Here is a 13077-nt window from a genome sequence, read left to right on the forward strand (position 1 = left end):
TCCCAACACCCAGAGCCTCTGCCTACCCAACACTAGTCATATGCTTTGACATAAAAATAGACCCATTTTTCTGGAAATACTGATGTCCACTCAGTCTTTCCCTCTCTATACCCTCAGCAATAAAACTGTTACATGTACTAAGAGAAAAACAAAGCAAGAGTGTTGGAACTCTCCCCCAGAAAACTGGATCCACACTCAGACCCCTGGTTTTGTTTGCTTTCTTTCCAGTCTGGCAATGAGCATCCAAACCTTTATCTCACATGACAAATGATCAAATCTCTATATTTCCAGCACAGAATTCAGGGTTTTACAGGTAGGTTTACTGGGGATTTCAGCTGATTAAAAGCAATGAACTCCCTTTCTGCTCTCCAAAGTGTTTCAAGGCATACAGTCTTTAAAACTAAAATCATGACAAAAATAATAAAAAGAAAACCCTTTCGGATTTTTTAGGAATCCCTGCTGTTAGCCTCTGCAGTTACTACCTCCTGAAAAGAATTTGTGTCAGTGGGTAGACCCGGTACAACTACTGGAAACAGAAGTCAGTAGTATAAAACAATCATAATAATTGATGATGTGTTTTCAAATGATATAAATCAGGAATGGTTTGAAGAGGGAAGGGGAAAAAATCCTATTTGGTGTTGGAAATAATGAAATACTGAGCCTCTTTTCTCTCTCTCTCCCTCTTTTGGGTGAGTTGGAGTGTGCCAGCTTTTTCAGACGGGAGGAATGTTGAGTGTCAAGGGGTCAGGATCAATCCGGTGTGAGTTGATGAGGCAGGAAGGTGGGGAGGTATGCAAGGAATGTCCCTGTTTGTGTAGGACTCCATTCAGCTCATTGGCGAGCCAGGGCTGCCCAGAGCGTATAAAAGCCTCGGGCCGCCCGCCCCAGCCGCACACAACAACTCTTCCCCACTGAGAGGAGGCAGCCGGTGCAACTCCAACCACAGGCGACCCACCACCGCCTCCAGCCCGACGGCAGCCGCCCCGGCCGACAGCTCCTGTCCAGGACCCGCCTCCAGCCCGAGCCCGCGTCCCTCTCCAGCCCAGCGCGCCTCACCCACCCCGCCGCGCCGCCTCGCGCTCCGACCCGCAGCCCGCAGCCGCCGACCATGACCGCCTACGGCCTGGGCCCCGGCCGCTTCGCCTTCGTGCTGCTGTTTGCGCTCTGCAGCCGGGTAAGCGCCTGGAGACCCCCGCCGTGGCGGCCGCGCCGGGTGGGGAGGGACTCGGCCGGGAAGGGGAGGGCCGGCTGGCGCCGAGGGGCGTGAGCCTCGCTGACCGCCCCCTCCTGCCCGCAGCCCGCCTCTGGCCAGGACTGCAGCGGGCAGTGCCAGTGCGCGGCCGCCCCGGCGCCGCGCTGCCCGGCCGGCGTCAGCCTGGTGCTGGACGGCTGCGGCTGCTGCCTGGTGTGCGCCAAGCAGCTGGGCGAGCTGTGCACCGAGCGGGACCTCTGCGACCCGCACAAGGGTCTCTTCTGCGACTTCGGCTCCCCGGCCAACCGCAAGATCGGCGTGTGCACCGGTAAGATCTGCAGCCCCTGCCCGGGAGCTGAGGGCCTGGGGGTGGGGGGAGGGCCGGGGGCTCTCGGGGACCAGATAACATCCTCACTCCTGCCCACCTGCCCGCCAGAAAATAAACCGCGGCTATTGAGTCCGTTTCTCTGGCTGTTTCCAGCCCGCGCACTGCATCCCTGAGCCCAGCTCTGTCCCAGACGCACTTACTGTTGGAGGACCGGGAGCCCATATCTGACCGTTGCATCCCTTTTCCCCTTGCTTTCCTTCAGCCAAAGATGGTGCTCCCTGCGTCTTTGGAGGGACAGTGTACCGAAGCGGAGAGTCTTTCCAGAGCAGCTGCAAATACCAATGCACTTGCATGGACGGGGCTGTGGGCTGCGTGCCCCTGTGCGCCATGGACGTTCGCCTGCCCAGCCCTGACTGCCCCTTCCCTCGGAGGGTCAAGCTCCCCGGGAAATGCTGTGAGGAGTGGGTGTGCGACCAGCCCAAGGACCACACCGTGGTTGGCCCAGCCCTGGCAGGTGAGTTGCATCTTCCTGTCAGTGTTGTGATCCTCACCTGGGGCATGAGTCCTCACTTTGTCAAGGCTCAATGGTGGCTGTCTTCTTACCTTGCGCTGGTGTGCTCTGCTCTCACAGCTTACCGACTGGAAGACACCTTTGGCCCAGACCCAACTATGATTCGCGACAACTGCCTGGTCCAGACCACAGAGTGGAGTGCCTGCTCCAAGACCTGTGGGATGGGCATCTCCACCCGCGTTACCAATGACAACGCCTACTGCAGGCTGGAGAAGCAAAGCCGCCTCTGCATGGTGAGGCCTTGCGAAGCCGACCTGGAAGAGAACATTAAGGTATGTGTTCTGCGTCTATTAACTGATTATCATGGACTGACAATGGGTAGAACTACAGTTAGGTCTCAACCTTGTTAGTATAGGCCAACGGTTTTCCCAAAAGCCTGTTTTGAGCTGTTTTGCTGAAATGAGGTAGATGCTGCCTAACAGGAACCCCCAACTTTCCACTAGAAATCCTCCATAAATTTGTTATTCAATGCATTCCAAAGAGGCTATGTCTGTTTTTAGAAAACTGGCAAGAGACTCAAAGGTCCGCTCCTTAGAAAACAAACAGAAGTCAGACAACCTAAAACTACAACACACAGAGGTTGAAAAAAGTCACTCCTTTTATAGAGTCATTGATTTTTCTCTCCTTCCTTCTCTTCCTTAGAAAGGCAAAAAGTGCATCCGTACCCCCAAAATCTCCAAGCCTATCAAGTTTGAGCTTTCTGGCTGCACTAGTGTGAGGACATACCGGGCAAAGTTCTGCGGAGTATGCACAGACGGGAGATGCTGTACCCCCCACAGAACCACCACCCTCCCTGTAGAGTTCAAGTGTCCGGATGGGGAGGTTATGAAGAAGAACATGATGTTTATCAAGACCTGTGCCTGCCATTATAACTGTCCCGGAGACAATGACATCTTTGAGTCACTCTTCTACAGGAAAATGTATGGTGACATGGCATAAAACCAGAGAGAGTGAGAGATATTAACTCTGTAGGTTGTAACTTGAACTGATTCACATCTCATTTTCATGTAAACGTGATTTCCTTAGCACAAGTTATTTAAATCTGTTTTTGTAACTGGGGAAAAGAAAAGTTCCCACCAATTTCAAAATATTGTGCCATGTGACATTCAAATAGTCTATCAACCCCAGACACTGGTTTGAAGAAAGTTAAGACTTGACCTTGACGGTGGGACTACATTAGCTCATTGCACCAGAATGTATACTAAGGTGTGGCTTTGGGAGCAGTGGGAGGGGCAGCAGAGAGGCTTGTCATCTTAAAATAATAATGTGCCTGCTGTTTGGAGTGTAACTTAGAGGGAACATAGCACGTTGGATGACCTGCCTGACGCTCCAGTGACAGCTAGGATGTGCACTCTCCAGCCATCATGAGGCAAAGTCAAGGTCTTCTTTGAGTCAGAACAGCAGATTCAGCTCTGATATTCTGATTCGAATGGCAGTATTCAGGAATCAGAATCTTGTCTGTTAGACTGGACAGCTTGTGGCAAGCTAATTTGCCTGTAACAAGCCAGAATTTTTTTTTATTGATATTGTAAATGTTGTGTGTATATATAAATATATATATTTGTACAGTTATCTAAGTTAATTTAAAGTTGTTTGTGCCTTTTTGTTTTTGTTTTTAATGCTTTGATATTTCAAATGTTAGCCTCAATTCTGAACACCATAGGTAGGATGTAAAACTTGTTTGATAATTCAAAGCATGAAATGGATATTCAAATGGAAATTCTGTTCAGTAAGAGTGACAGTCCATCTAAACAGTTTGCTGAAGGTGAGGCCGAGATGTCCTTGGAAGTCTGATTTATGGGTTGGAACTGTGGTAGCCTCACTTTTAATAAACAAATGACCTTTATTAATAAATGAGTGGCTCTATAAGGTTGATCAGTTTTTCCACCTGGAAGCATTTGTTTCTACTTTGACTATGACTGTTTTTTGGACAGTTTATTTGTTGAAAGTGTGACCAAAAGTTACATGTTTGCACCTTTCTAGTTGAAAATAAAGTATATATTTTTTCTATAAAGGACTTGGTTATTCATTTATTCCCTAAATATTTCTGAGTTTTCTTAAGTATAAATGGGAAGTTTTTGTTTGTCTTAAAACAATTCACCAGTAATTCTCTAAAGATCTTTTCTCATATATACTAATAAATTGTCTTATCTCCTCAGTACAATTTTTGCAGACATTTCACACTCAAGTGTCATTTTGCATGTATGCATGCTATATTGAACACAGGTACATTTTAAGTTACATTTATTTAGAAACACTTCAATTATCTCTAGATAACGTCAGTCACTGCTAACTTCTATCACTTTACCCTGGTCCTGTTTATATTTACTACCTCTCTGGCCATTATAGGCATTTAATTTCCAATCCCCATGCCACAAACTTTCTTTGATGTGCTTTGCGCATGAAAAATAGACTTGGGAGCTGTTATGCTCTACTGCAAAACTATTTCAAATTTCAGAATCTTATTGTTAAATCTGAGAAGTATAAAATTAAATTGCCTTAGCATGGAATCATTTAATAAGTCTTGTTTTGTATAATTCTGTTTTCAGTTGCCATGGTGACCATCAAATAGATGATGGCATAATTACAAAAGTGATGATAAGCAAATCTTTCATTTAACATTAATAAAAATTGTCTTAAAAGCAACTCCTTCATTTTCTCAAGTTTTTTACTTTATCAGATCTCAAGATTAAGAATTTACCAAGTTATCTGTAAGTGACAAATTGAAATTTCTAAGAAGCCTGGTGTGGAAAATCATATTGGATCCATTCAGGCCCTACTGAAAAGTGAACTGCAGTGGCAAACAAAAGAAATACTCCAAGGACAACTAGAAGGCCAATTTGTTCCATATTAGAATAGCTGTGGATTCTAGAGGAAAAGAAATAAAAATAGTTACAGGTAACTATCCCATCACAAGGCAATTAGCCATGTTGTAGTGTCAGTGTCATTCCAAGAGACAAAAATACATCCAAAAATAAAGACTAATTCTGCAAACAGTACCCATGCCACAAACCAAAGGGAAAACTTCCCGTGTTCAAAATGTGAAAAGTATTTTTGGTCAAAACATCAGACTTTTAGGATACACCCACAAATGTACATAGCAACGCTGTCGGCAGCTGTACCCCACTTCCCCAAATAAACCCACAGGTGTAGACACACACAGAGTATATTGTTTAGTTCATATTTCCTTTCTGTCAATCCCTAGCTGTAAAGATGAAGAACCATGGGAAATGAGCCTGCCTGTTATAAAAGCTATTTGAGAATTCTGGGAGGATAGAAGTAGTAACAGAAGCATAGATTTTATATTTTCCAAATCGCCACATATAAACAGAGTTAACTAGATTACAAAATTGAAAAGCCATGAGCAATATTTGTAATAAAATTAGGTGACAAGGCATTCCTTGAACCCCAAAATATGAGTGGAGGAAAATCATCAGCTACCACAAAGCTTCTACTCTGTCAGCATATGTTTGGGGAAAAAGCTAAGGGAACCAACAGCAAAAGCCCAGTCTGAGGCTTTGGAGCACAGGAGAGCCAACAGCGAAATATAGAACAGCTGCTGAAACCAGTAGCAGTTTTGCCCACTCCAGCAAAAATTTCAAACCCGAGCTCTCTCCCAAGAAAGGACGCCACACCATTGGGAATGGAATCAAAATTGAGCAGGTCTAAGACAACAAAAACACTGAGAGGAAAGGGGAAGATAAAAGTAAGGAAAGGTTTGAAATCTCAGGAAAGGAATCACGATATTTAATATGCTTGAAAATAATAAAAAAAAAAAGGGAGCTATGTGAAGTCATAAAAGTTATGAAAAACACCATTCTCCTTGAACTTGTTTAGGAAAACTACTTCCATATCAAAAATAGGAAAGCAAAGTCATCAATGCCAAATACAAGGTTATTATATAAAAATAGTAAGGGAAAAATAACATCCATACAGATGATGAATGTAAACCAAAAATATATGTCCAGAAAACATGTCAAAACTCTAATCTATTTCAAAAGAATATTAGGAAAATAACAATCATAAATAATAAAAAGAAGAAAGCGAATGATATAAAATACCAACATAAATCAGAGTTGGTGAGACCTAGAAGTATGGTGATAATTCAAATGGAAATTATAAATAGAAGAAATATATCAAACTAGAGGAGTGAGCATGAATAAACCCAACAGGTAATTCCTTAAGAAGAATAAACAGTGAGGAGAGAGAAAATTTTTAATAAAAAAGAGAATAAAAATGTTTCAAGGAGAAGTGATAAATATTGTAGATAGGTAAAGAAGATCCAACATAGGGAGGTAGGAATTGTTGAGGAAGAAAAAGAACAAAAGCTATAAATTAAAATTTTTTTACAAGTAAATAGCTATAGCAAAGTACATGTTAAGAACATGTCATACACCTAATAAGATCTGCCAAACCAAGACATATTCTAGTAAAATTGTGGCATATAAGAAATGGAAAAGTCATCTAGACTTCGAGATAAGAAAGAACATAAGCCAAACAAGTAAAAAAAAGAAAGAAACCTAGCTCCTCAGATGTTGTTTGTTTGTTTGTTTACCACATTTTACACCAGGAAAAAAAAATTTAATATGCTCTGGGAGAGAAAATATGAGTCAAATGTTTCTACCTTTTAAAACTGACACACAGGAATGAAGGACACATAAAAATGATCAAAAATACACAAGACTTAGGATATATTATTCGTGAGAGCCCTTTCTGAGGTACCTAGTAGAGAAGAAGCTCAAACAATGAAAATGTCTGAGAAGTGTCAACATAAGGAAGGATGACGAGCATGAAATACATAGCTTCTTTTTGGAACTAAAATACGATGAAGGTTAATGAGGTTTTTGTTGGTATTAATGTTATTCTGAGATTGTCAGGTGAGTAATGTGGAATAAAGCAAATGAGCCACAATGGATACTCTATCCCTAGTGTTGGTGAGTAATGGGATTCTCAATAAGGAAGTCAGAAGAATGGGGACTATACCTGAGGGGTGGGGGTGGGGTAGGGGGAAATAAACATTGTTTAAAAATGAACAATGATGGGCCTCCCTGGTGGCGCAGCAGTTGAGTGCTGGGCTGCGAGGCTGCCCGCAGCCTCTGCAGCCCCGGTTCGATCCCTGGCCGCCGAGTGAGGGTCCCACATGGCGCGCAGACCTCTCCTGCCGCCGGCTGCTCCCCTCAGCAGTGTACTTCGGTCCTTCTGCCTGCTCTGCTCCCCGCTCTGGCTCTGGTAAATTCTCTCACCCTCCCGCGCTTCTGACTGTACCCAGTGCTTGTATGAATAAATAAATAAATAAATAAATAAATAAATCTTTTAAAAAAAAAATGAACAATGATGTAAAATATATATATATAAATAAAAAATAAAAACAGGAAGTCAGAAGATACAGATATAATATTAAATAATATATGTAGCTACAATTATATATTTCTAATGCAATATAAATAATATAATAAATGTAAATAAGAGATAATTATCATAAATATATAAGTACAAATAGCATATATATAAACGTTTATTTACTTACATATGTAAATGAATAGATTTCTGTAGTCCTGAAGTTGAAATAGAGATTATCAGGATAAATTTACCATGCATTTTATCTTTTAAAACACACATGCATGTGGGGCCTCCCCTGGTGGCGCATGGGTTGAGTGCTGGGCTGTGAAGCTGCCCGCAGCCTCCGCAGTGCCAGTTCGATCCCTGGCTGCCGGGTGATGGTCTCACATGGAGCGCAGACCTCTCCTGCCACGCCCACTGCTCCCCTCAGCAGTGTACTTCGGTCCTTCTGCCTGCTCTGCTCCCTGCTCTGGCTCTGGTGAATTCTCTCACCCCCGCTTCTGATTGTACCCAGTGCTTGTATAAATAAATAAATAAAATCTTTAAAAATATATATATTAAAAAAGACATACATGCATGTGCACAAGTATGTAAACTTAATTTTTCCCACATTTTCTCACTGAAAAGGTTTAGATACAATCATGTTGCCAGAGTAAAGAGCACTTGTAAGCTAAGATTGGGCTCTTGAAATGTTTCTAGTGCTTAGAATTACTAAGTAAACATGCATATTAAAGCTAAGGAGCTCTGGGGGGTGGGGACAATTCCTAGGACTCCTTTTGAAATCCAATATGAAGTCAATGGAAGCCTCTGTACAGGGATGTGTGGAGAGGAGGGGTACATGTGGGACATGAGACAAACACTATAGTTCCTGAGATTTGGGGAGGGAGTTGCAGTGCTCATTGTGTGACCTTTGGGCATACTTTCTAGGGGAACTATGCAAAGGCAAAGCTTTAAGAAAATCAGTCCATGTGTTCTGCCTTTATGAACAGCAAAAGAACATGGAAAATGCAGCAGGAATTCGGCCCTGAGTAATAATATACACATTCTAAGTTTATTCATACAATATTTGGTGATTCATTCTGTTTGGTATGAATCTTTTCAATTTTCTGCTATCCTTTATGGTAATCTTTTTGTCACATTCTTCCAAACATGGTTTTCTAGTGACATCCCACACACAGAGATGGCTCAGCTAACTGGAGTATATAGAAGACCCCACAATGAGAAAACATTCATCAGTCTTTCAAGACAGAAATCCAGCCTCTTCAACTATGGGACTTTTCTGATACAGGCAGAGTAGCCAATGGAGATATAAGGGACTTAGAACAGTATGGCATTGCAACTCTCTCTAATGGGCTTGATAGGGACCTGCTGAGAACTAGTTGACAAAAATTGTTCTGGAACCTACTATTCCTGTTAGCCATTGCAGGAAATCAGAAACTTCTACTCTTTTAGATTTTGGGATTGAAGTCCTATTAAATTGAATCTTTTTTTTTTTTAAAGACTTGTTTATTTATTTATTTTTAAAGATTTATTTATTTGTTTATACAAGCACTGGGTACAGTCAGAAGCGCGGGAGGGTAAGAGAATTCACCAGAGCTAGAGCAGGGAACAGAACAGGCAGACAGATGAAGTACACTGCTGAGGGGAGCAGCGGGCGGCAGGAGAGGTCTGCGTGCCATGTGGGACCCTTGCCGGCAGCAGGGGATCGAACCGGTGCTGCAGAAGCTGTGGGCAGCTTCTCAGCCCAGCGCTCAACTGCTGCACCACCGGGGAGACCCTTAAATAAAATCTTTTAGAATGTAATGGGATTCCAAGGAAATAGAAGTCAAGAGCTACTGACAATCATTTGGAGCAGTGTTCACCAGTAGGAAGATCTACTGAGAGAGGGTGATGCTAGTTAGAACCTGTGGCAACATGGCTCTAAAAGCTGCTACTATGGAAACTCAAACTCACATTAACCACTACTAGAAGTCATGGTCAATGGAAGCAGTCATTCCCAAGAGCAACAACCAAGAGGCCGTGCTGGGAGATGTTGACTGGAAAGAAGCACCAAAATGTGTATCCCATAGAGAGTTATGTCTAGGGATCCTCAACTTGAAGAATTTGGGGGGAGGAGGTTGTTTGTTTAAACAGGCTTAGATGAATCACCCTTGACGTTAGGGGAAGAAGAGAAAGACTACTGTTCTTTTTATGCTCCACACTGAAGGAACATCATAATTTCCCTTAAAACCAGATTCTCCAAGTGATCCTGCATTTCTATTAATAGTACTATTAATCCATTTGTTACCCAGGTGGAAATACCCAATTATTATGGAATCTTCCACCTCCCTTTCAACCCCACTCAAATATTTTAACTTCAATCTAGAAATTCATTTATAGAGAAATTAGTCCCAAACCCAGTAGGGAGAAGGGCTCACATTTTTGTGAGGAAGAGCTTATAAATCAACCTAATCCATCTTTTAAGGCCCTTTCAGAAATCACTTCCATATATCCGCTCCTGAATCCATTAACATACTAGCAGTTCTCTTTTCTTTAAACACTTTCTGTAATCATATTTTCTCACAATGTTAATTTTACCCATATTTTAGTTCTTTGCTGTCCAAATGATATCCAATAAACAAATATGGCTCTTAACATTGAATGAATTAAAATTAAATAAACTGTGAAATTCAGATTCTCTGTCACACTAGCGATATTTCAAGTGCTGAGAAACAACATGTGGCTAATGACTTCCATATTGGAAAGAACATTTTCATCAGCACAGAAAGTTATATTTAAAAGCATTGTTGAGTTGTTAGATTCACGTTTTTTCCCTCCCTTTCAGGGTCAACATCTTTATCTCAAAAACTAATCTTGGGCATGAAGATTCTCAATAAGTCTCTGTTAAATTAAAAAAATTATTCAATCACACTATTATATAAATATATTGGTCATGTCTTAAAAATAATTTGTTATGACTTTCTTAGTTCTGGTTCTATTTACTTGTGTTTTCTCTTCTTCTCTTTTTTTGTGAGCCTCGCTAGAAGCTTATCTATTTTTTCAAATAACCAGCTTTTGATTTCATTAATCTTTGGACTATCTTTTTTTTTCCTATTCCATTTACTTTCACTCTATTTTTTATTTCCTTCCTTCTACCGGATTTTGGTTTTGTTTGTTCATTAAAGTGAAAAATAAGATTATTTATATGAACTCTTTCTTGTTTCTTGATGTGGACCTGTATTTCTATATATTTCTATCTTAGTACTGCTTTTACTGGGTCACATAAGCTCTGGAAGTTTGTGTCTTGTGTTCGGAGAAGATGCTTGGTATGAGTTCAATATTTATGAATTTATTGCCACTGGTTTTGTGGCGCTATAGATAGATAGATAGATAGATAGATAGATAGATAGATAGATAGATAGATAGATAGATAGATAGATAGATAGCCTATCCTGGATAATGTCCCATACACACTTGAGAAGAATGTATATTCAGTTTTTGTGGGTGCAGTACCCCAGAAAAGTCTATAAAGTCCATGTGCTCTAATTATTTAAGACTATTGTGTCCTCAGTTATTTTCTTTCTGGTTGATCTAAATATAATACTTTTATGTGCTGAAATATATATATTATCTTCTCCTTCCAAAAATAATAATCTTCTGCCCTATTTTCCTATGTCAGATAATGGCACCATACTTCACCCAATCAATCAGACCCAAAACTGAGGTGATTTTTTTTTTTTTCTGCTTACATCTCACAGTCAGGCAATTGCCATGTTCTACAACAACAACAAAAAAAATCCTGAACCTGACCACTTATTACCTCCACTGCTGAGCTCCAGCTTTGCTTGCACTGCCCCTCTGCTAGACTCTCTTCTAGCCTCCCCATGGGTCTCTTCCACTTGCTCTTCTCCTAACTTTTCTCTAATAAGCAGCCAAAGTGATCTTTCTAAAATATAAATCCTTGTTGGAGATCCTTAAGGCTTAAAGTGCTGAAGCAAGGAAAATCTCAAGGTCATGACTGGAAGACAGGCCAACATGGGCTGGAAGACTGGCCCATGTCCAGACCCTGATGTCCTTCCTTGCATCAGCAAAGCTAACTTTAAAGGAAAAACAGGGAGGGGGGGTCCCTGGGGGGATTAATAAAAATGAGTTGCACCTGGCACTCAGGACGCTTGCACTCAGGCTGAGAAGCCTTGTGTCACCGGGATCCTGCTTCTCTTAAAAATCTATCTTGTGTTTGTCATTTCTTTAATCGGTTCTTTTGGATTCCTCTCTCAGCCCTGTTCACTGGAGCTGGTCTTCAGCAAATCCTCCCACAGCCCATTTTTTAAAATATAAACTAAACTCATGAGCATAGTACACATGATCATAGTTTCGGTGATCTAGATATCGCCAACCTTCCAGCCTCACACCCTAACAATCTCCGCTTTTAAACTCCATTTCCAGCAACTCTGCCTTCTGACCATTTCTTAGTCTAAAGTCAGTGCTGCCTCATGGCTTTGGACTTCCTGTACCTTTCCTTAGGCAGATCTTTTACTAAGAATTTCTAATAATGTCAAATCCAAGAGAACAAGATATTGTTTCTCTTGTTCTCCACTATATCTGTAGTGTATAGAACAATACTGACAAGTAGTAGACAAATATTTATTGAATGAGTGAATGTAACAAATGCAGAAACAAAGGCAGATATATAGATGGGCTATAAATAGGATAATACAGAAATGCATAAGAATTCCAAGGTTTAAAAAGACAGAAAATCACTCTGTCTAAAATTTTATTCCCTAAGAAAATTTAAAAGTAAAATTCACTCAAAAACAAACAGAAGCAACAACAACAACCACAAAATCTTTGGACTTGCTGCACTGCATAATTGACGAAAAGTTATGTTCTTCTCGGACAAGATAACTTCATTTATCTGGAGCTCAAAGAAGAAAGCACAAATTTTGCACCATGGAGAAAATAAAAAGTATGCTAAATTAAGCCATAGGGAAATGTGTTATCTTAAAACTGATTTTCTAGGTGGTGAGACAAGAGCCTTGCAAAGAATTACTACCACTTACAACATTGGCAACAAAGAATGCTTCACACTTGTAATTGAAAAACCAAAATCCCACCTTAATAAATCCCGGAAGGCATCATTAGGGACAAATAAGTAGCTGTATTAGCCATTCAAATGTCTCCAATACTTCTCTCCCAGAGTCCTGACATGGAGCCTTATAGCTGTGTGACATGCGTAGCAAAGATATTATCTTTAATATCAACTTTCTGATTCTGCTAAAGTGTTAATTACTATAAAGCTTGCATAACATAGTTCGATTGAAAGTGAAACTAGCTGATTTTCTTCACTGTTTACTAATGAAAAAGCACCGTTTTTCAAATCAGATAAATATAAGAACAATGAGATATCTCTCTTGGGAGAGATATTAATATAAACACCTTTGTTAATCAGGTTTCCTGTAGTGACAAACCAGTCCCAAATTTTAATGACTAGTAGCAATAAAACAATTCTCACAAAAATCCATGTTAGCAGCTGTATCTGGCTGCTGTGGCTTTGCTCCATTTGTTTTTTCATGCCAGCAAGCAGGCTGAAAGAATAGTCCCTATTTGGGACACAGCATCATCACTGAGGAGAGGGAAAAGGGCAAGAGGCAGAGCTAAATCCCCTAA

The 13077-nt window shown here is 41.0% G+C and overlaps 1 protein-coding gene across 1 annotated transcript; it reads left to right on the forward strand.

Annotated features, from left to right (window-relative positions):
- Positions 1–983: 983 nt before the first annotated feature.
- On the forward strand, positions 984–3030 carry CCN2 (cellular communication network factor 2; the record flags this gene model as incomplete). The annotated part of the gene is made up of 5 exons (XM_084228571.1): positions 984–1174; positions 1298–1520; positions 1783–2034; positions 2152–2363; positions 2734–3030. The coding sequence occupies exons 1-5, from the start codon at positions 1109–1111 to the stop codon at positions 3028–3030; spliced, it is 1050 nt and encodes a 349-aa protein (XP_084084697.1). The 5' UTR covers positions 984–1108.
- Positions 3031–13077: the final 10047 nt, after the last annotated feature.

This window comes from Talpa europaea, assembly GCF_964194135.1.
Source record: "Talpa europaea genome assembly, chromosome: 2".
NCBI classification, from domain to species: domain Eukaryota; kingdom Metazoa; phylum Chordata; class Mammalia; order Eulipotyphla; family Talpidae; genus Talpa; species Talpa europaea.